This window comes from Wyeomyia smithii, chromosome 3, assembly GCF_029784165.1.
Source record: "Wyeomyia smithii strain HCP4-BCI-WySm-NY-G18 chromosome 3, ASM2978416v1, whole genome shotgun sequence".
Lineage (NCBI taxonomy): Eukaryota > Metazoa > Arthropoda > Insecta > Diptera > Culicidae > Wyeomyia > Wyeomyia smithii.
In genome coordinates, this window is record NC_073696.1 from 158,440,708 (window position 1) to 158,459,812 (window position 19,105).

The 19,105-nt window shown below is 42.5% G+C and overlaps 1 protein-coding gene across 13 annotated transcripts in view; it reads right to left on the bottom strand.

Moving 5' to 3' along the window:
- LOC129726407 (sex-lethal homolog) overlaps window positions 1–19,105 on the bottom strand; it is a 470,782-nt gene that overhangs the window by 191,592 nt on the left and 260,085 nt on the right. Inside the window, exon 6 of one of the 13 annotated variants that reach the window (XM_055683050.1) lies at window positions 1,083–1,102. The exons of the other annotated variants lie outside the window; for them this stretch is intronic. Within the exon in view, the coding sequence (XP_055539025.1) occupies window positions 1,098–1,102 (5 nt within the window). The 3' untranslated portion in view covers window positions 1,083–1,097. Of the gene's footprint in view, window positions 1–1,082; window positions 1,103–19,105 lie in introns of those variants that run through there. 13 annotated transcript variants of the gene reach the window in all.

A 19,105-nucleotide genomic window follows, 5' to 3' on the forward strand; every position in this document is an offset into this window, starting at 1 on the left:
TTCAGGAATGATGACCCACGAGTAGACAAACATTCGCTCATACTCACAATTTTCCGCTAGGCCGGCTTTGGAAATTCGATTTTTTCAATAATTTGCCTTGTATACGTATGCAGGTCACTTATTCGACTTCTACTCCACTATAAGGAAATTCCAAATTAAATTTTCAGGAATGGTGACCCACCAGTAGACACACATTCGCTCATACTCACAATTATCCTCTAGGCCGACCGTTCTTGGGAAATTCGATTCTTTCAATAATTTGCCTTGTATACGTATGTAGGTCACTTATTCGACTACTACTCCACTATAAAGAAATTCCCAAAATATTATATTTTCAGGAATGGTGACCCACTAGTAGACAAACATTCGCTCATACTCACAATTTTCCGCTAGGCCGGCCGTTCTTGGGAAATTCGATTTTTTCAATAATTTGCCTTGTATACGTATGTAGGTCACTTATTCGACAACTACTCCACTATAAGGAAATTCACAAAAATGATATTTTCAGGAATGGTGACCCACCAGTAGACAAACATTCGCTCATACTCACAATTTTCCGCTAGGCCGGCCGTTCTTGGGAAATTCGATTTTTTCAATAATTTGCCCTCTATACGTATGTAGGTCACTTATTCGACTAGGACTCCAGTATAAGGAATTTCCCAAAAATGATATTTTCAGAAATGTTGACATACTAGTAGACATTCGCTCATACTCACGATTTTCCACTAGGCCGGCCGTTCTTGGGAAATTCGATTTTTTCAATAATTTGCCATGTATACGTATACGTATGTAGGTCACTTATTCGACTACTACTCCACTATAGTGTTCGACATCGGACCGGGTAGGCTCCGGTGAAAGTCCGGTCCGGTCCGGTCCGAAGTCCGATCGGACCGGAACCTTCAAAGTCCGATTATTTTTCGGACCGGAGCCATCCGGTCTTCGGAAAGGACCGGATAATGCTTTCCGGACCCCGGACATTTTCGGTAAAAAAAAAAAATTATTTAATTTAGGTAATAGAACGCTGCAAGTTGTTCATTCTTTTTGATTTTCTTCGCTGCTTTTATCAAAAGTCAACCCATATGGCCTTGCTCGCCTTTTTAACCTGTAATATATGCTTTAATTAATCACATGGTTCTTATAAAATTAGAAAGACATTAAATGTTACATTTTTTTTGCTATTTCAATTTTTCTCTTGTTACCCCTTCGAAACTAGTGAACACAGGGTAGCCAGCAGATTTCCAATTTCAAATTCCCGGTTTTTCCCGGTTTTCCCGGTTTCAAAACGCATAAATATATAAGGTCAACCACGTTTATTCATTGACAAAATAAATTTGTGAGAGAGTTTAGTTTCTAATATCATTATTTCATTTCAAAACTCTCAAAGAGCTAACTACTCCGGCCAACACCTATTTAGTACAGAAAAGCTCTCACCGAGTACAACAAAGAAATTATGAAATCCAAGAGAAGAACGTGGATTCAAACGTGTGAAAGTATAGACAACGCACCTACGGTTGCTAGACTTCACAAAACGCTGGCCAAGAATTACACTACTGAACTTGGCAGTCTTAAGCATCAGAATGGAGCCTTTACGAAGACTCCCGCCTACACGCTGAATCTGATGATAGAAACCCATTTCCCGGGCTCGGCTGTATGCGAGAATTCCGCTAATGGTGAGGTGGGAGACGACCATCTGGAGATTCTGTCGGAATTTGAAAGAGAAGACGACTCAACTTCTAACTTACTTGACGAAATTTTCTCGTCGACCAGAGTGGAAAATGCTGTAAGATCTTTCCAGTCTTCCAAATCTGCAGGTGTTGACGGAGTGTTTCCAGCGTTACTTCAAAAAGGTGAGGCAACCCTGATACCGTTACTAACCGAGATTTTAAGGGCTAATTTAAGATTTAACTACAATCCATCGAAATCGAGGGCAGTACGGGTTATCTTTATACCAAAAACGGGAAATAGGGATAGAAATAACCCCAAATCTTTTAGACCCATAAGCTTGTCTTCGATCCTGCTGAAGACAATGGAAAAAGTACTAAAGGAATATCTATAGGCAACAAACATGCTTGGATACCCTTTATCTAAATTTAAATTTGCATATCAAACAGGTACCTCTACAGTTACAGCGCTTCACACGCTGTTGAGTGGGGAAGTCGCTTCACGAACCAAAGGGGCCAGATCCTGTTGGGGGCTTTGGCAAAGTTCAACCTAGATCTGGCCAACGTTGGGAACAAAAGTACATTTAGCAGAAATGGTGCGGAGTCGATCATCGACGTGACGTTCTCCAGCCCAGGACTGATCAATAACTAGAGGGTAGACGATGGCTACACTAAGAGCGACCACCAGGCGGTCTGTTATAGTGTAGACAACAACGAGAGGCGGCAAGCGACGGGTAGAGCCAACACAACGACCATTCGCGGGTTGAAGACATCACACTTTGATGCCGAGGTATTCGAAGAGGCAATGAGAAGGGAGCGCGAGGGGGGCAGTTGGCTTCGCCCTAATGCTGACCAACTAGTTGCTATGCTATCGCGGGCGTGCGACGCCACCATGCCTAGGACTCGCCAACCTAGGAGTGGGAAGCCACCGGTTTACTGGTGGACGGACGCGATAGCTGACCTTCGCAGTGCGTGCCTCCGTGCAAGACGGAGGATGCAGCGTGCGCGAAACGAAGAAGAGAGAACAGAGCGCCGCGCAGCATTCAGTTCGGCAAGATCGATGCTAAAGAGTGCGATAAAGGCCAGCAAGAGGGCCTGCTTCGATAGGTTATGTGCGAGTGCCAATACAAATCCGTGGGGTGATGCCTATAGGATCGGAATGGCCAAGACTAAAGGCGTGCTGGCGCCTGCAGAGCGATCACCAGCGATGCTGGAGCGTATCATCGAGGGACTCTTTACGCGCCACGAGCCAGCTCCTTGGCCTCCGGCGGTCGAGTCCCACGTCCGACGTTCCAGTATCTCAGACATAGACCAGGGATGGTCGGCCAACCTGCCGAGCATTCAATCCGTGAGCGACGACAGCCGTGTCGAGGCAGAGGAGGAAGCAAGGGCTACGAATGAAGAACTCATCGTGATCACCAAATCCCTAAAGGTGAGCAAGGCACCGGGAACGGATGGTATCCCTAACCTGGCGATCAGGCTGTCGATAAAAAGGCCCCCGGGCTGTTCAATGCAGTCATGCAGAGGTGCCTGGATGACTGTCTCTTTCCGGAAAGGTGGAAGTGGCAGAGACTGGTCTTATTACCGAAGGCTGGGAAACCGCCAGGGGACCCATCGGCATATAGGCCTATTTGCCTGCTGGACACCGCGGGCAAGGTGCTTGAGAGGATCATCCTCAACAGACTGGTGAGGTACACGGAGGGTGTACACGGTCTGGCAAGTAACCAGTTCGGCTTCCGGAAGGGCAGGTCCACGCTGGATGCAATCTCTTCCGTCATCAAGACGGCGGAGGTAGCAATCCAGCGCAAGAGAAGGGGAATACGCTACTGCGCAATCGTCACCCTCGACGTGAAGAATGCGTTCAATAGTGCCAGTTGGGACTCCATAGCGCTCGCGCTCAGGAGCATTCATGTACCGATGTCGCTGTACAAGATTCTGGAAAATTATTTCCAGAATCGAGTACTTGTTTACGACACTGAGGAGGGTCAGAAGTGCGTCCCAATTACCGCAGGAGTTCCGCAAGGCTCTATCCTGGGCCCGGTGTTGTGGAATGTCATGTATGACGGAGTATTGAAACTCAAGTTCCCTGTAGGGGTTGTGATCGTCGGCTTTGCAGACGACAGAACGCTAGAGCTTTACGGCGAGTCTATCGAGAAGGTCGAGTTGACGGCCGCGCACTGTATACGCAATGTCGAGGACTGGATGCGCTCCAGGAAACTAGAGCTCGCGCATCATAAGACGGAGGTCACGGTTGTGAACAACCGTAAATCGGAGCAACAGGCTGTAGTCAGAGTCGGAGACTGCACCATCACCTCGAAGCGATCCCTGAAGCTCTTGGGGGTTATGGTGGGCGACAAGCTCACGTTCGGGAGTCACGTCGACTATGCCTGTAAGAGGGCCTCATCGGCTATTGCAGCACTATCTCGTATAATGTCCAATAGCTCAGCGGTTTATGGCAGCAAGCGAAGGCTTCTTGCCAGCGTGGTTTCGTCCATACTTAGGTATGGTGGGCCAGTATGGTCCAGAGCGCTAGGTACTAACAGTTACCGTGGTAAACTGGAAAGTACCTACAAGCTCATGTGCCTGACAGTTGCGAGTGCGTATCGTACGGTGTCATACGATGTAATCTGTGTCTTGTCCGGCATGATGCCTATCAGCATCGCCATCAAGGAAGACAGAGAGTGCTTCGACCAACGTGACACAAGGGGCATACCAGGTTTAGGGAGGGGTTTTAGTGGGTCGGGACAGGGATCAGTAGGTGCCTGGGGGAGTGTAACTACCCCAGCATCTCTCCCCTATTCTCATCCCCACACCCTGAGTTCTCTTCTCAGGTGTCTGTTTGCAGATTTCCCCGCCACCTTTAAAAGAAAAAAACACGCTGGTAACAAAAATTTAAAAACCTCTTTCAGCAAAAGAAATAGCATTATGCTCTTTCCTGGATATTGAAGGTGCTTTCGATAACACGACCTACTTTTCCATGGCAAAAGCGATGAAGAAGAGGATGTTTCACACGTACATATTCAACTGGATTCATACTATGCTTGCACAAAGAATAATCTCTTCGGAGCTGGGGGGAACATCTATAACCGTAAGAGCCACGAAAGGATGTCCTCAAGGCGGAGTACTTTCACCACTCCTGTGGTCTCTAGTTGTGGATGACCTCTGTAGCCTAGAAGATAAAGGTTTTGAAGTTGTAGGCTTCGCAGACGACATTGTCATTATGGTAAGAGGGAAGTTTGACAATGTTGTCTCGGAAAGAATGCAGCTTGCTTTAAACGTAACTTATCTCTGGTGTAAAAAGGAGGATCTGAACATCAATACGGCAAAAGTAACAGTAGTACCTTTCACTAAAAAGAGGAAATTTAACTTAATGCCTCTTAAGCTTGAGGGAAGTTCTATCCAGTTTAGCGAATGGGTTAAATTTCTAGGTTTAATTCTAGATGCGAAACTCAACTGGAACGCTCATCTAGACATTGCAGTAAGCAAAGCGGTTAGCGCGTTCTGGTTATGTTCCAAAACGGTTGGTAGGAAATGGGGCCTAAGACCAAAAATGGTCAGATGGATTTACACCCCCATCATACTACCGGAAATAACATACGCTTCCTTAGCGTGGTGGCCTAATTTGGCATGAATTTGTGCAGTTAGATGCGGAAAGGAGCGCCTTGCGGCTCAAACGTCTTAAAGAGGTCTTACCTGGTGATCTGGTTGGTCATCTGAGTATTTTGCAACACTTTAAAAAACGGCCTTTGTTGAGTATGTGCGTAGACTGTATGAAACCTTTGGACAACTACGACATTCCCTACAAGGTGCGTGAAACATCGCACTCCGACTGGGAGTGCGGAGTTAACATGGTCCGTCAGGGGTCAACGGTACTCTTCACAGACGGCTCAAAAATCGGTTCGAAAACTGGTGCGGGAATCTTCGGTCCTGGTGTACAGATATCAGTGGCAATGGGCAACTGGCCTACTGTATTCCAAGCGGAGATTTACGCTATAATCGAATGTGTCAACGTTTCTCTGAAGAGAAACTACAAACATGCGAATATTTGCATTTTCTCTGATAGTCAAGCACTAAAGGCTCTTTGTGCTCACAAGTGTTCGTCAAAAATAGTGTGGGAGTGCGTTCTCTCACTGCGGAAGCTGTGTCGTATGAACTCTGTCAATTTGTACTGGGTTCCCGGGTACTGCGGCATAGACGGCAATGAAAAAGCAGACAAACTGGTCAAACAGGGCTCCAACTCGCAATTTGTTGGTCCGGAACCCTTTTGCGGTATCTCAAATTGCACTATAAAAATGGAACTTGAATACTGGGAAGAGCAACGGGTGACAGTCTACTGGAGGGCTGTCAGAGGACTAATAACTGGGCACTGCCCGAGTAAGTATCATTTAAAGAACATTGGTCGAGTTCAGGATGACACTTGTTGCTTCTGTAATATGGGAAGCGAAACCTAGGAACATCTGCTATGCAGCTGCGGTGCATTATACATGAGCAGAATCAAATTTCTAAGTAAGAGCTGTTTGCAACCAAGTGAGATTTGGTCTGCTAATCCTGGTAAAGTGGTTGGCTTTAAAAAGCACATTCTACCTGAGTGGGAGCGTGCCGAGGCAACCGGCCATTCACTCGATCAATAGTGCGTGTCGGGTTTTCGTCTTGGTACGTATAGTAATGGGGATATACTACAATAGTTCTAATTAATGGACGCAGTAGTCTAGTTCCACTACAAAAAAAAGCCTATTTGCTGTTGATTTTTCGACTTTTCATGGCTGAGAAATGCAACTCGGCCCATTGGGTAATCCTAAACGAGGTATTATCTTGTGTCTAGTAGAAAGGGCACACTTGGGGCTTTTCGAAACATATAACGTGCAGAAAATGTCATTCTCTCAAAATTTTTGTTATTTCACTCAGCTAAAATCAAGATATATTTCAGGATCAATTTGTACTTCATGTTTCAGAATATTTTCACATAGATTTTCAATATATTTTGAACCGTTCTTTGGAAAAATTTTAGTCATTTTAGACTTACGTAAATTAACTACTGGTTTAATTAATTTAGAAACACTAAAGCGATAATTGTAACTTTCGGCACTCTCTGGTTGAGGTTTTCGGCGTTTTGCAGAGCTGGTTTCTGCTTTTTTGAACCTTTAATTTATATATTTTTACAAATTAGGAATTTATCTCCAAATTGTTTTGGCTGCTTGAGCTTCGGTAACGACAAATCTTTGTAATCATTTTCTATCATTTCAAGCCTTGAGAAATTTCATCAAATGTTTTTAAGCTTTGTTACGAAATTCGGCATTATTCAAAGTGCTTATTTAAAAAATAATATATAAAAATTCATTTTCCACTAATTATAAATTGAATTTTAAATATGATAGTGGATTTTTTTTAATTGAATTTAGAATCTTTTCTAGGGTTTCTTTTTCTGATTTCTCGTAAGACTAAAATTTAGCAATTTTTTAGTTAAATTTTCCATTTCTGGCATCATTTTCTCTTTTAAAACTTAATTTATAATTGAATAGACTTTAAAATCTAATTTTTTTATTGAATTGACTTTAATTTTTTTTTAATATTTTACTTCCTGATAACATTTCCATAGTCATTTTTAGTGAATGAGAGGAAACAGTCTAGTAATTTTTCAGAATTTTTAAAATAATAAGAGCACATTTTTTTGGCCCGAATTGAGATAGTTTTTCGCCTTGCCTGGACTGCATTGATAGCCGTTTCTGGCAATTTTAATTTTTTTTTTAGTTTAAAATTTGTTTATTTGACACGGTACGATACATTTTCTGTTTTACTGAGCCAAGTACAATTCGTATTAATTCTACGTTAGCAGGGAAAAGAGGGAGGCCTTTTTTTCATTCTCGCGGCCGACTACGAGCTAGTGGTAAGGTTAAGGTAAGAGGAGGGGAGATACAATTTTGATTTGGTCTATTTTGGAACTTTGTTTTTCAACTGGTAGAGCAATTGTATTCTTGTTTGTTGTTGGTTCAAAATATTTGTGTAAGTCTCTTCATTTCCGTGTCTTCAGCATAGTATATCTGTATCCTTAGTTTAAAATAGTTTATTTGACACGGCACAATACAATTTATGTTTAAATGAGCCAAGTACATTTTTTTTTAATTCTAAATTAGCAGGGAAAAGAGGAAGGCACATTTTTTATATCCCGCAGCCGACTACGAGCTAGTGGGGATTTAAGGTGAGAGGAGGGGAGTTACAATTTTGATTTTAACTATATTGAGTTACAGGATTTATTTATTTGTACATGGCTAAGCAGTGATGTTCCATTTGAGCAGTTTTGGTCTGACATGAAAATGCCGAGTCTTCGTTTTAGTGTCTCCAGCACGGTGTATCATTTTCATTCAGTTTATGACGGGAATTGCAATCTAACAAATAGATAAAAAAAAATCAAATTCTAATTCCAGCATTTTTTATAAACCCGTATTGTTGTGTCATGTACTGGAGATCACCGCTTCCCAGAATGTCTCTAACGGGTACGTTCGGTTGTTTTCCTCGGGCCCGAAGGGAATCTATAAGCTCGGACCTAACACCACAGTATTCGGTACACGACCAAACAACATGCTCGATGTCATGGTAGCCATCGCCACAAACGCAGTGATTACTGCCTTGAACCATGCTTTCGTCGATACCTTAGGAAAAATGGAATGTAGCCACCGTCCCACTTCATCTGAGTTCCATGATAATTGCCAACTGTTGAGTGTTCTGTGACGCAAAATGCTATAAAATTCATCATAAGCAATTGGTCTTACATAAATATCGCCATCAATAGCACCCACCTTAGCTAAAGCGTCAGCCTTTTCATTGCCCGGAATGGAACAATGAGAAGGGACCCACGCTAAGGTAACCCGGTAATTTTTATCTGTTAAAGCACTTAAAAACCGCCGTTTTGCCTTTCTCCTAGAAAGGTATAGCAATCACTGGAAAAACCAAAGGTATGAAAGTGCTCCAAAGGGTCGAATCCCGTATATCAATCAACTTAGTTCGACGAGCTGAGCATTTTCTGTATGTGTGTGTGTGTATGTGTGTGTATGTGTATGTGTGTGTGTATGTGTATGTGTGTGTGTGTATGTGTATGTGTGTGTGTATGTGTGTGTATGTAACGCTCTCCAATCTCACTCGATTTTCTCAGAGATGGCTGAACAGATCTTCATGAAATTAATTGCAAATGAGAGGTCTAGTTGCCCCATAAGACCCTATTGAATTTCATTGCAATTGGATTTTTAGTTTGGAGGTTATGTTTGAAAAAGTGAAAATCACGGAACATCATTATCTCAGAAACTACTCAACCGATTTTAGCAAGATTGGTTTTAAATGAACGACCTACTTAAAAAACCCTTAACTTTGGAGTTTCATAAAGATTGAACGTGTGGTTCAGAAGTTATTTAAAGAAACGTGTTCTGGAGAGTGTTTAATCTCACTCATGTTTCTCAGAGATGGCTGGACCGATTTCCACAAAATCAGTGTCATTTGGAAGGTCTAATTACCCCATAAGACCCTATTGATTTTTTTTTGCAATCGGACTATTACTTTGCCTGTTATGTTTAAAAATGTGAAATCCAGCTTTGAAAAGAAACATATTCTGAAGACTACTTAAACTCACTCACTTTTCTCAGAGATGGCTTAACCGATTTCCACGAAATCAGTATCAAATGAAAGGTCTAGCTGCCTCATAACATCCTATTGAATTTCAATGTAATCAGTCTGTTACTTTGTCTGTAATGTATCAAAATATGAAAATCACGAAACTTCATTATCTCAGAAAGTACACAACCGATTTGAACAATATTGGTATCAAATGAACGGGCTAGTTAAAGGTTAATTGATGAATTTTATAGTGATTAAACACGTAGTTCAAAAATTGTGAAAAGAAACATGTTCTGGTGACTATTCAAATTCACTCGTTTTCCCAAAAATGGCTGGACTAAATTCAACAATCTTAGTGTCAAATGGAAAGTTTGGCTTTCCTATAGGTTCCCATTTTATTTGACTATAATCGTATTTTTATTCCTACCGTTATTTATTAAATTATAAAAACAACGAAAGTCTATTATCTCAAAGATCACACGACTTATTTGAACATATCTAGTGTCATTTGAACGGGTTGTCTCTCAAACTTACAAGTAAGAAATTTCATAGCAATTTGATATATAGTTCAAAAGTTATGGAAAGAAACGAAATTCAAAGACTATTTTAAACTGTAACTGCTTTGATCAAAACATATGGCCTCAACAAAATTTAAATTTGGTATTGTGCTATTCGTACGTTCCCGGTATTGCTCGTGATTGAAGTGTACGCAATTCAAAGTCATTTCTTTTATTTCGCTATTTCTTTAGCACGAATATTTTACTCCTAATTAATGATTTTTTTAAGTTTTTGCCTTTCTCCTACAAAGGTATAGCAATCACTTGCAAAACCGAAGATATGAAAGTGCTCCAAAGGGCCGAGAGGCATATATCACTCGACTCAGTTCGACGAGCTGAGCATTTTAAGTGTGTGTGTGTGTGTGTGTGTGTGTGTGTGTGTGTGTGTGTGTGTGTATGTGTGTGTGTGTGTACGTGTGTGTGTGTGCGCGTGTGTGTGTGTGTGTGTGTGTGGGTGTGTGTGTGTGGGTGTGTGTAGGTGTGGGTGAGTGGGTGTGTGTGTGGGTGTGGGTGTGGGTGTGTGGGTGTGTGTGCAGATTTATATTTTCACTCACTTTTCTCAGAGATGGTTGGACCGATTTTAATGAGTTGTATGCAAATGAAAGTTATAGTTGCCCCATGAGACCCTATTAAATTTCATTGTTATTGGATTTCTATTTTAGAGATTTAAAGATCTCAGAAACCACACAACTGATTTCAATAAGATTGGTTTCAAATGAACGGACTATCTTAAAAACCCTTAACTTTTGAATTTTATATAGATTGAACATGTGGTTCAAGAGTTATAAAGAGAAACGTCTTCTAAAGACTGTTTAATTTCACTCATGTTTCTCAAAGATGGCTGGACCGATTTCCACAAAATCAGTGTCATATGTAAGGCCTAGTTACCCCATAAGACCCTATTGAGTTTTTTGCAATCGGACTATTACTTTGCCTGTTATGTTTAAAAATGTGAAATCTAGCTATGAAAAGAAACATATTCCGAAGAATACATAAACTCACTCACTTTTCTCAGAGATGGCTGAGCCGATTTTCACGAAATTAGTGTCAAATGAAAGGTCTAGCTGACTCATAACATGTAATGTACCGAATTGTGAAAATCACGAAACTTCATTATCTCAGAAAGTACACAACCGATTTGATCAATAGTATTATCAGATGAATGGGCTAGTTCAGGGTTAACTGATGAATTATGATTTAACACGTGGTTTCAAAGTTTGGCTGCCCTATACGTTCCCATTTCATTTGATTATAATCGAACTAAGCAACCGTTATGTATTAAATTGTTAATTAAACAACGCAATTCTACTATCTCAAAGATTACACGACTTATTTGAACATAACTAGTGTCATACGAACGAGTCATCTCTAAAACTTACAAATAACAAACTTCATAACAATTTGATATGTGGTTCAAAAGTTATGGAAAGAAAAGAAATTCAAAGGCTATTTAAAACTATACCTGCTTTGATCAATATATGTGGCCACAATATAATTTAAATGTGGTATCGTACCATTTGAATGTTCCCGGTATCGCTCGTGATTGAATTATTCGAAGTTAAGAGTCATTTCTTTTATTTCGCTATTTCTTGAGCATTCACATTACGTCAAATTTCATATTTTATACCTCTATTACAACATCATTATTTTTTGAACCCAAAGAGTGAATACAAATTTATTGGATTGAAGCGATCATGTAAATCTATTTTGACAAATAATAAGTTTGAATGAGAAAGGCTAGGTCCGACCGATAGGTGGATTAATTTCGGTTTTTTTCCCAGGATATACGGGGTGTGCTTGACAGTCTTAGTTCGATCGCAGAGCCTCAATGGCACTGAGACTGTCTGTGAAGATGAAGTAGTGGTCTATGGGCAGGGGTTCGATGATCCCAAGAGAGTACTGAATAGCAGCAAGTTCTGCGACGTACACGAAAGCAGGAACATCGAATTGTAGGAGGCTGTAAAATTTTCATGATAAACACCGAAGCCAGTGGACTCATCTAGATTAGATCCGTCAGTGTAAAACCTTTTATCATAACTAACATGTTTAAACTTATTGGAAAAAATCTTAGGGATCTCTTGTGGTCGCAATTGATCCGGGATACCAATAATATCTTTTTCCATGGTGGTGTCGAAGAATATAGCATTGTCAGAAGTACCTAAAAGTGCGACATTGGAGGAAACGTATGAAGAAGGGTTAATATCTTGAGCCATATAGTCAAAATATAAAGTCATATATCTGGATTGAGATTGAAGGTCGACCAACCTCTCGAAATTTTCAATTACTAATGGGTTCATAACTGTGCATCGAATTAGCAACCGGTAAGAGAGATTCCAAAAGCGATGCTTCAACGGAAGAATACCCGCAAGCACTTCAAGACTCATCGTATGGGTCGACTGCATGCAGCCTAAGGTAATACGCAAACAAGGATACTGTATTCGTTCCAGTTTGATCAAATGTGTGTTTGCTGCGAAGCGGAATCAGAAACACCCGTACTCAATTACAGACAATATCGTTGTTTGGTAAAGCCTCAGAAGGTCTCCTGGGTGGGCACCCCACCAGGTTCCGGTAATCGTACGAAGAAAATTAATCCACTGTTGGCATTCTCGTGTTAGATACCTAATATGACAAGCCCAGGTGCATTTAGAGTCGAACCAGACCCCGAGATATTTAGAGACTAAAACCTGAGAGATCGTTTTACCCGTTAGTAAGAGCTACAGTTGAGCTGAGTTATGCTTCCTAGAGAAAACGACCAACTCAGTTTTCTCCGGAGAGAATTCGATACCCACCTTAAGAGCCCATTCAGACAAATTGTCTAAGGTATCTTGCAATGGTCCTTGCAGATCGCTAGCCTCGCTACCAGTAATGGATACAACGCCATCGTCTGCAAGTTGCCTTAGCGTGCATGAATTTGCAAGACATTCATCGATGTCATTGACGTAAAAATTATATAAGAGAGGGCTTGAACATGAGCCCTGGGGAAGGCCCATGTAACTAATTCGGGAAGTTATCGAATCGCCATGTGAGAAATACATATGCTTTTCTGACAACAAATTGAGCAAAAAGTTATTCAAATTTGGTGAAAGTCCCTGCGAATGAAGTTTCTCGCTTAAAACTTCTACGGAGACAGAGTCAAAAGCCCCCTAATATCCAAGAACGCAGAAGCCATTTGCTCTTTTCGAGCAAATGCGAGTTGAATTTCAGAAGAAAGCAACGCTAGGCAATCGTTCGTCCCTTTGCCCCGGCGAAAGCCAAATTGAGTATCTGAAAGTAAACCGTTTGTTTCGACCCATTTGTCTAACCGTGAAAGGATCATTTTCTCCATTAATTTCCGCAGACAAGAGAGCATCGCAATCGGCCTATATGACTTGTGGTCAGTGGCAGGTTTCCCGGGTTTCCGAATAGCAATGACTTTTACCACCCTCCAGTCGTGCGGAACAATATTTAACTCAAGAAATTTGTTGAACAAGTTCAACAAGCGTCTTTTTGCTAAATCGGGTAGATTTTTCAACAAGTTGAATTTAATTGTATCCAACCCTGGAGCTTTATTGTTGCACGAAAGGAGAGCTATTGAAAATTCCAACATCGAAAATGGAGGCTCTTCCGTAGTTACTAAAAACGCGTCGCGAAAAATCTTCTGTTCCGGTACAGAGTCCGAACAGACCTTTTTGGCAAAATCGAGTATCCAGCGATCTGAATACTCCTCACTCTCATTCGAAACGTCACGGTTCCGCATGCGCCTGGCGGTATCCCAAAGAGTGCTCATCGCTGTTTCCCTCGACAACGCGTTTACAAACCGCCGCCAGTATCCGCGTTTTTTCGCTTTCATCAAGCTCTTCATCTGCCTGTCGAGTACCTCGTACCTTCGAAGCAGCTTAACAGAGCCGTACTTTCGGTAGTCCTTATACGCCGAGGACCTTCGCGCGTACAGTTCAGAACACTCTTTGTCCCACCATTTGGTGAGCGGGCGCCGTCTAATCGTTACCCCGGGTATCGGTTTCGTCTGAGCTTGAGTCGCGGCGTCGATGATCAAGCCATAAAGGAGCGCATATTCTTCCTCGGGAGGAAGTTCCTCGTAAGACTCGATGGATTCCGTAATAATCGTCTCATAAGACTTCCAATTAATATTACATGTAAGGTCGTATGAAATATTGATTGGATCCGTTGGAGTTGAATTATTAGCAATTGAAATAACGATTGGAAGATGATCACTACCGTGAGGATCATTGATTACTTTCCACCGGCAATCTAACGCTAGTGCTGTCGAGGAAAGGGATAGGTCAAGCACGCTTTCACGTGCTGGAGGATTAGGTACACGTGTCACTTCCCCAGTATTCAAAAGTGTCATATTAAAGTCGTCGATCAAGTTGCAAATTAAAGAAGATCGGTTGTCGTCGTACAGCGACCCCCATAGCGAACAGTGAGAGTTAAAATCTCCCAATATCAAAAAAGGCGCGGGAAGCAATATCAGAAAGTTATCAGAAAGTTGCCTCTGTTCAATCCGCAAGGATGGAGAAATATATATCGAAGCAAGGCAAAAGTCTTTTCATTATTCGAGATCGAAGGGAGGTCGATTCTAAAAAAAGAATAGCACTTTTTGATCCCTAAAAGTACCCCTCCACCGTGTGAGTCTCGAACTCGACGAATGATGTTGAAATCGAGGAAATTGAGTTGATCGTTTGAATTGAGAAAAGTTTCACAGAGCGCAAACGCGTCACAATTGTGTGTGTTAATCAAATGAGAAAATAGATCGAATTTGGGAATGATACTTCTGCAATTCCACTGTAATACAGTGATAAAATTCCTAACCTCTTTCGACGAATTAGTCATCGAAAGATATAATAGCTGAAATGAAGGGCCAAGTTGCTGCTAGTTGCTTCAAAAAGGTTTTCACTGTGGGGAGGAGGGCAAGAAGAATATTTTGAAGGAGATCTGGTATATTGAATATTTTAAATATCCAATCCACAATATCAGAGAAAATTATAAACACTGTTTCTTTTCTATTTTCTGATCGAGCAATAGGTGCACGAGGGGTTTTTGATGCCCCAGGAAGCGGTGGGTACTTCGGTTTGAATTGAAACTAAAACCCGGAGGTACTTGCCTTGGTTTTTTTTCCACTACTTCCTTTTTGTGTTGGCTTATTGGTCATTCCGCTAGGGGTTATCTTACGACCTTTTCGAGAAAGATTAGGAGGGCTAATAATTCTCCTCTTCCTTGATCCTTCTGGCATGGCATAAGAACACCCTTCGACGGGATCGTCAGTTGTACCCTCATCGGTTGGCAAAAAGGAAAAGATGTTTCCTGTGGAGGGTGGCTCAGCCCTCTTAAGCATTTCTGCAAAAGAGCGCTTTGATCGTTCCTTGAGTGAACGCTTAATTTTTTCCTCGCGCTGTTTGTACGCAGGACACGCCGAAAGGTCATGCCGAGTTCCTTAACAATAAAGACACTTTTCAGTATTCTCACTGCAAGCGGTCTCAGCATGATTGCCTCCGCACTTGCTGCAGCGTGCCTTGTTGCAGCAGTAGGTGGCTGTATGACCTAACTGCTTGCAGTTTTGGCAATGCATGACCCGCGGTACGAACAGGCGTACAGGCAGACGAACCCTGTCCAAAGAGATGTAGTTCGGCAGTGCGGATCCGGAGAATGTTACACGGAAGAAATCCGAAGGGAGGAATTTCTTCTTTCCTTCTTCGATGGATACTGAATGCAATTGCTTGACATCCAGTATCTTTACATCTGGAATCAGGGGGTTCTTGAAGCAGCCAACTCCGTGACGCAAAATGTCATCGACCGTGAGGTTTCCTTCGGTAACCACACCGTCGATCTCCACGTCCTTGGCAGGGATGTACACGCGGTACTCTCTCGTGAAGAGCTCGTAGCTAGCAATTGCATTTGCTTGCTTCAAGCTACTCACGACAACTCGCAGTTTGTTCGGTCTAACCTTAATAATTTCGGTTACGTCCGAATACTGTTTTGTCAGGTCCTTGCCGATTTGTATTATATTAAGAGGCTTCTTAATGGGCCTGAAAAAAACTATGAACTGACCTTTCGAAGCATCTGGGTAAGCTTTCACCCGTATTTCCGGTACCCTTGGTACAGGGCTAGGTATCGGGGATGGTACAGGGGAAGGCAGGAGGGAACTGCAGTGGGAGATTTCAATCTCTTCCTCATTTGTTTCCACATCCAGGAATAGTTCCATCTGGTTGTTGTCCATTTTTGCGTGAGCGTTCTGCTCTACCGCACGCAAACTATAAATATGCGTATACATTATCATTTCCAAAATAAGATGTGTTGAATAGAAAAAAAAGACTATTGTATCGAGAAAAATATATATATAAAAAAAAATAATAATAAAAAAACAAATGTGAATACTTCACCAGACTTTTCGAATTTTGACCTACGCGCCCCACTGGCTGATAGTTGGGTTGATCCAGGAATCGCAATCAGTCTCCTTCAGCTGAGCCAGCACTAGGGACTAACCAGCGGTTGGTGGTGCGGGAAGTTTCCTTCGGCAACTGAACGGTTTATATAGTACTGCACTGGTAGCACAAACGACATGTGACCGTCTACACACAATGCACAGTAACCACACCGCTAGGGTATAGCCGGCGCCCAGCGGCTCGGGGGGTTTGCTCCAACTACTGAACGGCTTTTGATTTGACTCAAGTATCGGTACCGAAAACACAAGTAGCACGTGTATCGTCTGGAGACAATGCACAGTCTTCTGTGCCACAAGGAGTAACCAGCGCCCGGCGGCGCGAGAATTTGCTTCGACTGCTGGACGTCTATTGTATACTTCACTATACCGAAAAAACAAGCCACGCGCACACCAAACGGAATTGTTTGTTCGAGCGAGCAAAGAATAACGGAGCTGTGTTCAAAAGTTTCCTTTCGCAACGGTAGCAGGGAAGCGAATGATCTGTATCCTTAATCTGACAAATACACAACGAAAATTTAAAATTTTAATGTCAGCGTTTTTCAGAAAGCAGTATAGCTGTGTCATGTACTGGAGATCACCGCTTCCCAGAATGTCTCTAACGGGTACATTCGGTTGTTTTCCTCGGGCCCGAAGGGAATCTATAAGCTCGGACCTAGCACCACAGTATTCGGTACACGACCAAACAACATGCTCGATGTCATGGTAGCCATCGCCATAAACGCAGTGATTACTGTCTACAAGCCCTATACGAAAGAGGTGCGTGTTTAACGTATAGTGATTGGACATAAGTCTGGACATCACGCGAATGAAGTCCCGACCTACATCCAACCCCTTGAACCATGCTTTCGTCGATACCTTAGGAAAAATGGAATGTAGCCACCGTCCCAGTTCATCTGAATTCCATGATGATTGCCAACTATTGAGTGTTCTCTGACGCAAAATGCTATAAAATTCATCATAAGCAATTCGTCTATTATAAATATCGCCATCAATAGCACCCACCTTAACTAAAGCGTCAGCCTTTTCATTGCCCGGAATGGAACAATGAGAAGGGACCCACGCTAAGGTAACCCGGCAGTTTTTATCTGTTAAAGCACTTAAAAACCGACGTATTTTCCCCAGGAAACACGGGGTGTGCTCACAGACTTCATCGATCGCAGATCCTCAATGGCACTGAGACTGTCTGTGAAGATGAAGTAGTGGTCTATGGGTAGGGTTTCGATGATCCCAAGGGAGTACTGAATAGCAGCTAGTTCGGCGACGTACACGGAAGCAGGAGCATCGAGTTTGTAGGAGGCAGTTAAATTTTCGTGAAAAACATCGAAGCCAGTGGACTCATCTAGATTAGATCCGTCAGTGTTATACCTTTTATCACAACTAACATGTTCAAACTTATTGGGGAAAATCTTAGGGATCTCTTAGGGTCACAATTGATCCGGAATACCAGTAAGGGGCCATCCACATACAGCGTGGACAGCTTGGGGGGGGGTGGGGTTGGCTAATGTCCACGGTCCATACAATTTTTTTAGAATTTATATGGGCAGTTGTCCACGGAAGGGGAGGGGGGCGGTCAAAATCGCTAAAAATCTGTCCACGTGGATGTGGATGGCCCCTAATGTCTTCTTTCATGGTAGTGTCAAATAATATAGCATGATCAGAAGTATCTTAAAGTGCAACATTGAAAGGAACATGTGAAGAAGGGTTAATATCTTGAGCCATATAGTCAAAATATAAGGTCATAAATCTGGATTGAGATTGAAGGTCGACCAACCTCTCGAAGAGAAAGTCCAAAAAACGATGTTCCAACGGAAGGATACCCACTAGCACTTCAAGACTCATCGTATGGGTCGACTGCATGCAGCCCAAGGCAATACGCAAACAACGATATTGTATTCTTTCTAATTTTATAATGTGCGTGTTCGCGGCGGAGCGAAAGCAGAAAGAGCCATATTCAAGAACAAACAGTATCGTTGTTTGGTATAACCGTAGAAGGTCTCCTGGGTGGGCACCCGACCAGGTTCCGGTAATCGTACGAAGAAAATTAATCCTCTGTTGGCATTTTCGTTTCACATACCTGATATGACAAGCCCAGGTACATTTAGTGTCGAACCAGACTCCGAGATTGTGATCAGGGGCAGGTTTTCCAGGTTTTTGAATAGCAATGACATTTACCTCCCTTCAGTCGTGCGGAACAATGTTTAGCTCAAGAAACTTAAAAGTTCAACAAGTATCTTTTTGCAGAATCGGGTAGATTCTTCAACAAGTTGAATTTGATTCTATCCAATCCTGGAGCTTTATTATTGCATGAGAGGAGAGCCATTGGAAATTCCAACATCGAAAATGGAGGCTCTTCCGTAGCTACTGAAAACGCGTCGCGAAAGGCCTTCTGTTCAGGGACAGAGTCCGGACAGACCTTTTTGGCGAAATCGAGTATCCAGCGATCTGAATACTCCTCGCACTCATTCGAAACGTTGCGATTCCCCATGCGTCTGGCGGTATCCCAAAGAGTGCTCATCGCTGTTTCCCTCGACAACGCGTTTACAAACCGCCGCCAGAATCCGCGTTTTTTTTGCTTTTATCAAGCTCTTCATCTGTCTATCCAGTAAATCGTACTTTCGGAGCAAATCGATAGTGCCTTGTTCTCGGTAGACCAAATACATCGAGGACCTTCGCGCGTACAGTTCAGAGCACTCTTTGTCCCACCACTTGGAGGGAGGGCGCCGTCTAATCGTTACCCCGGGTATCGGTTTCGTCTGAGCTTGAGTCGCGGCGTCGATGATCAAGCCAAAAAAAAACGCGTATTCTTCCTCCAGTGGAAGTTCCACGTGGGACTCGATTTTTTGCGA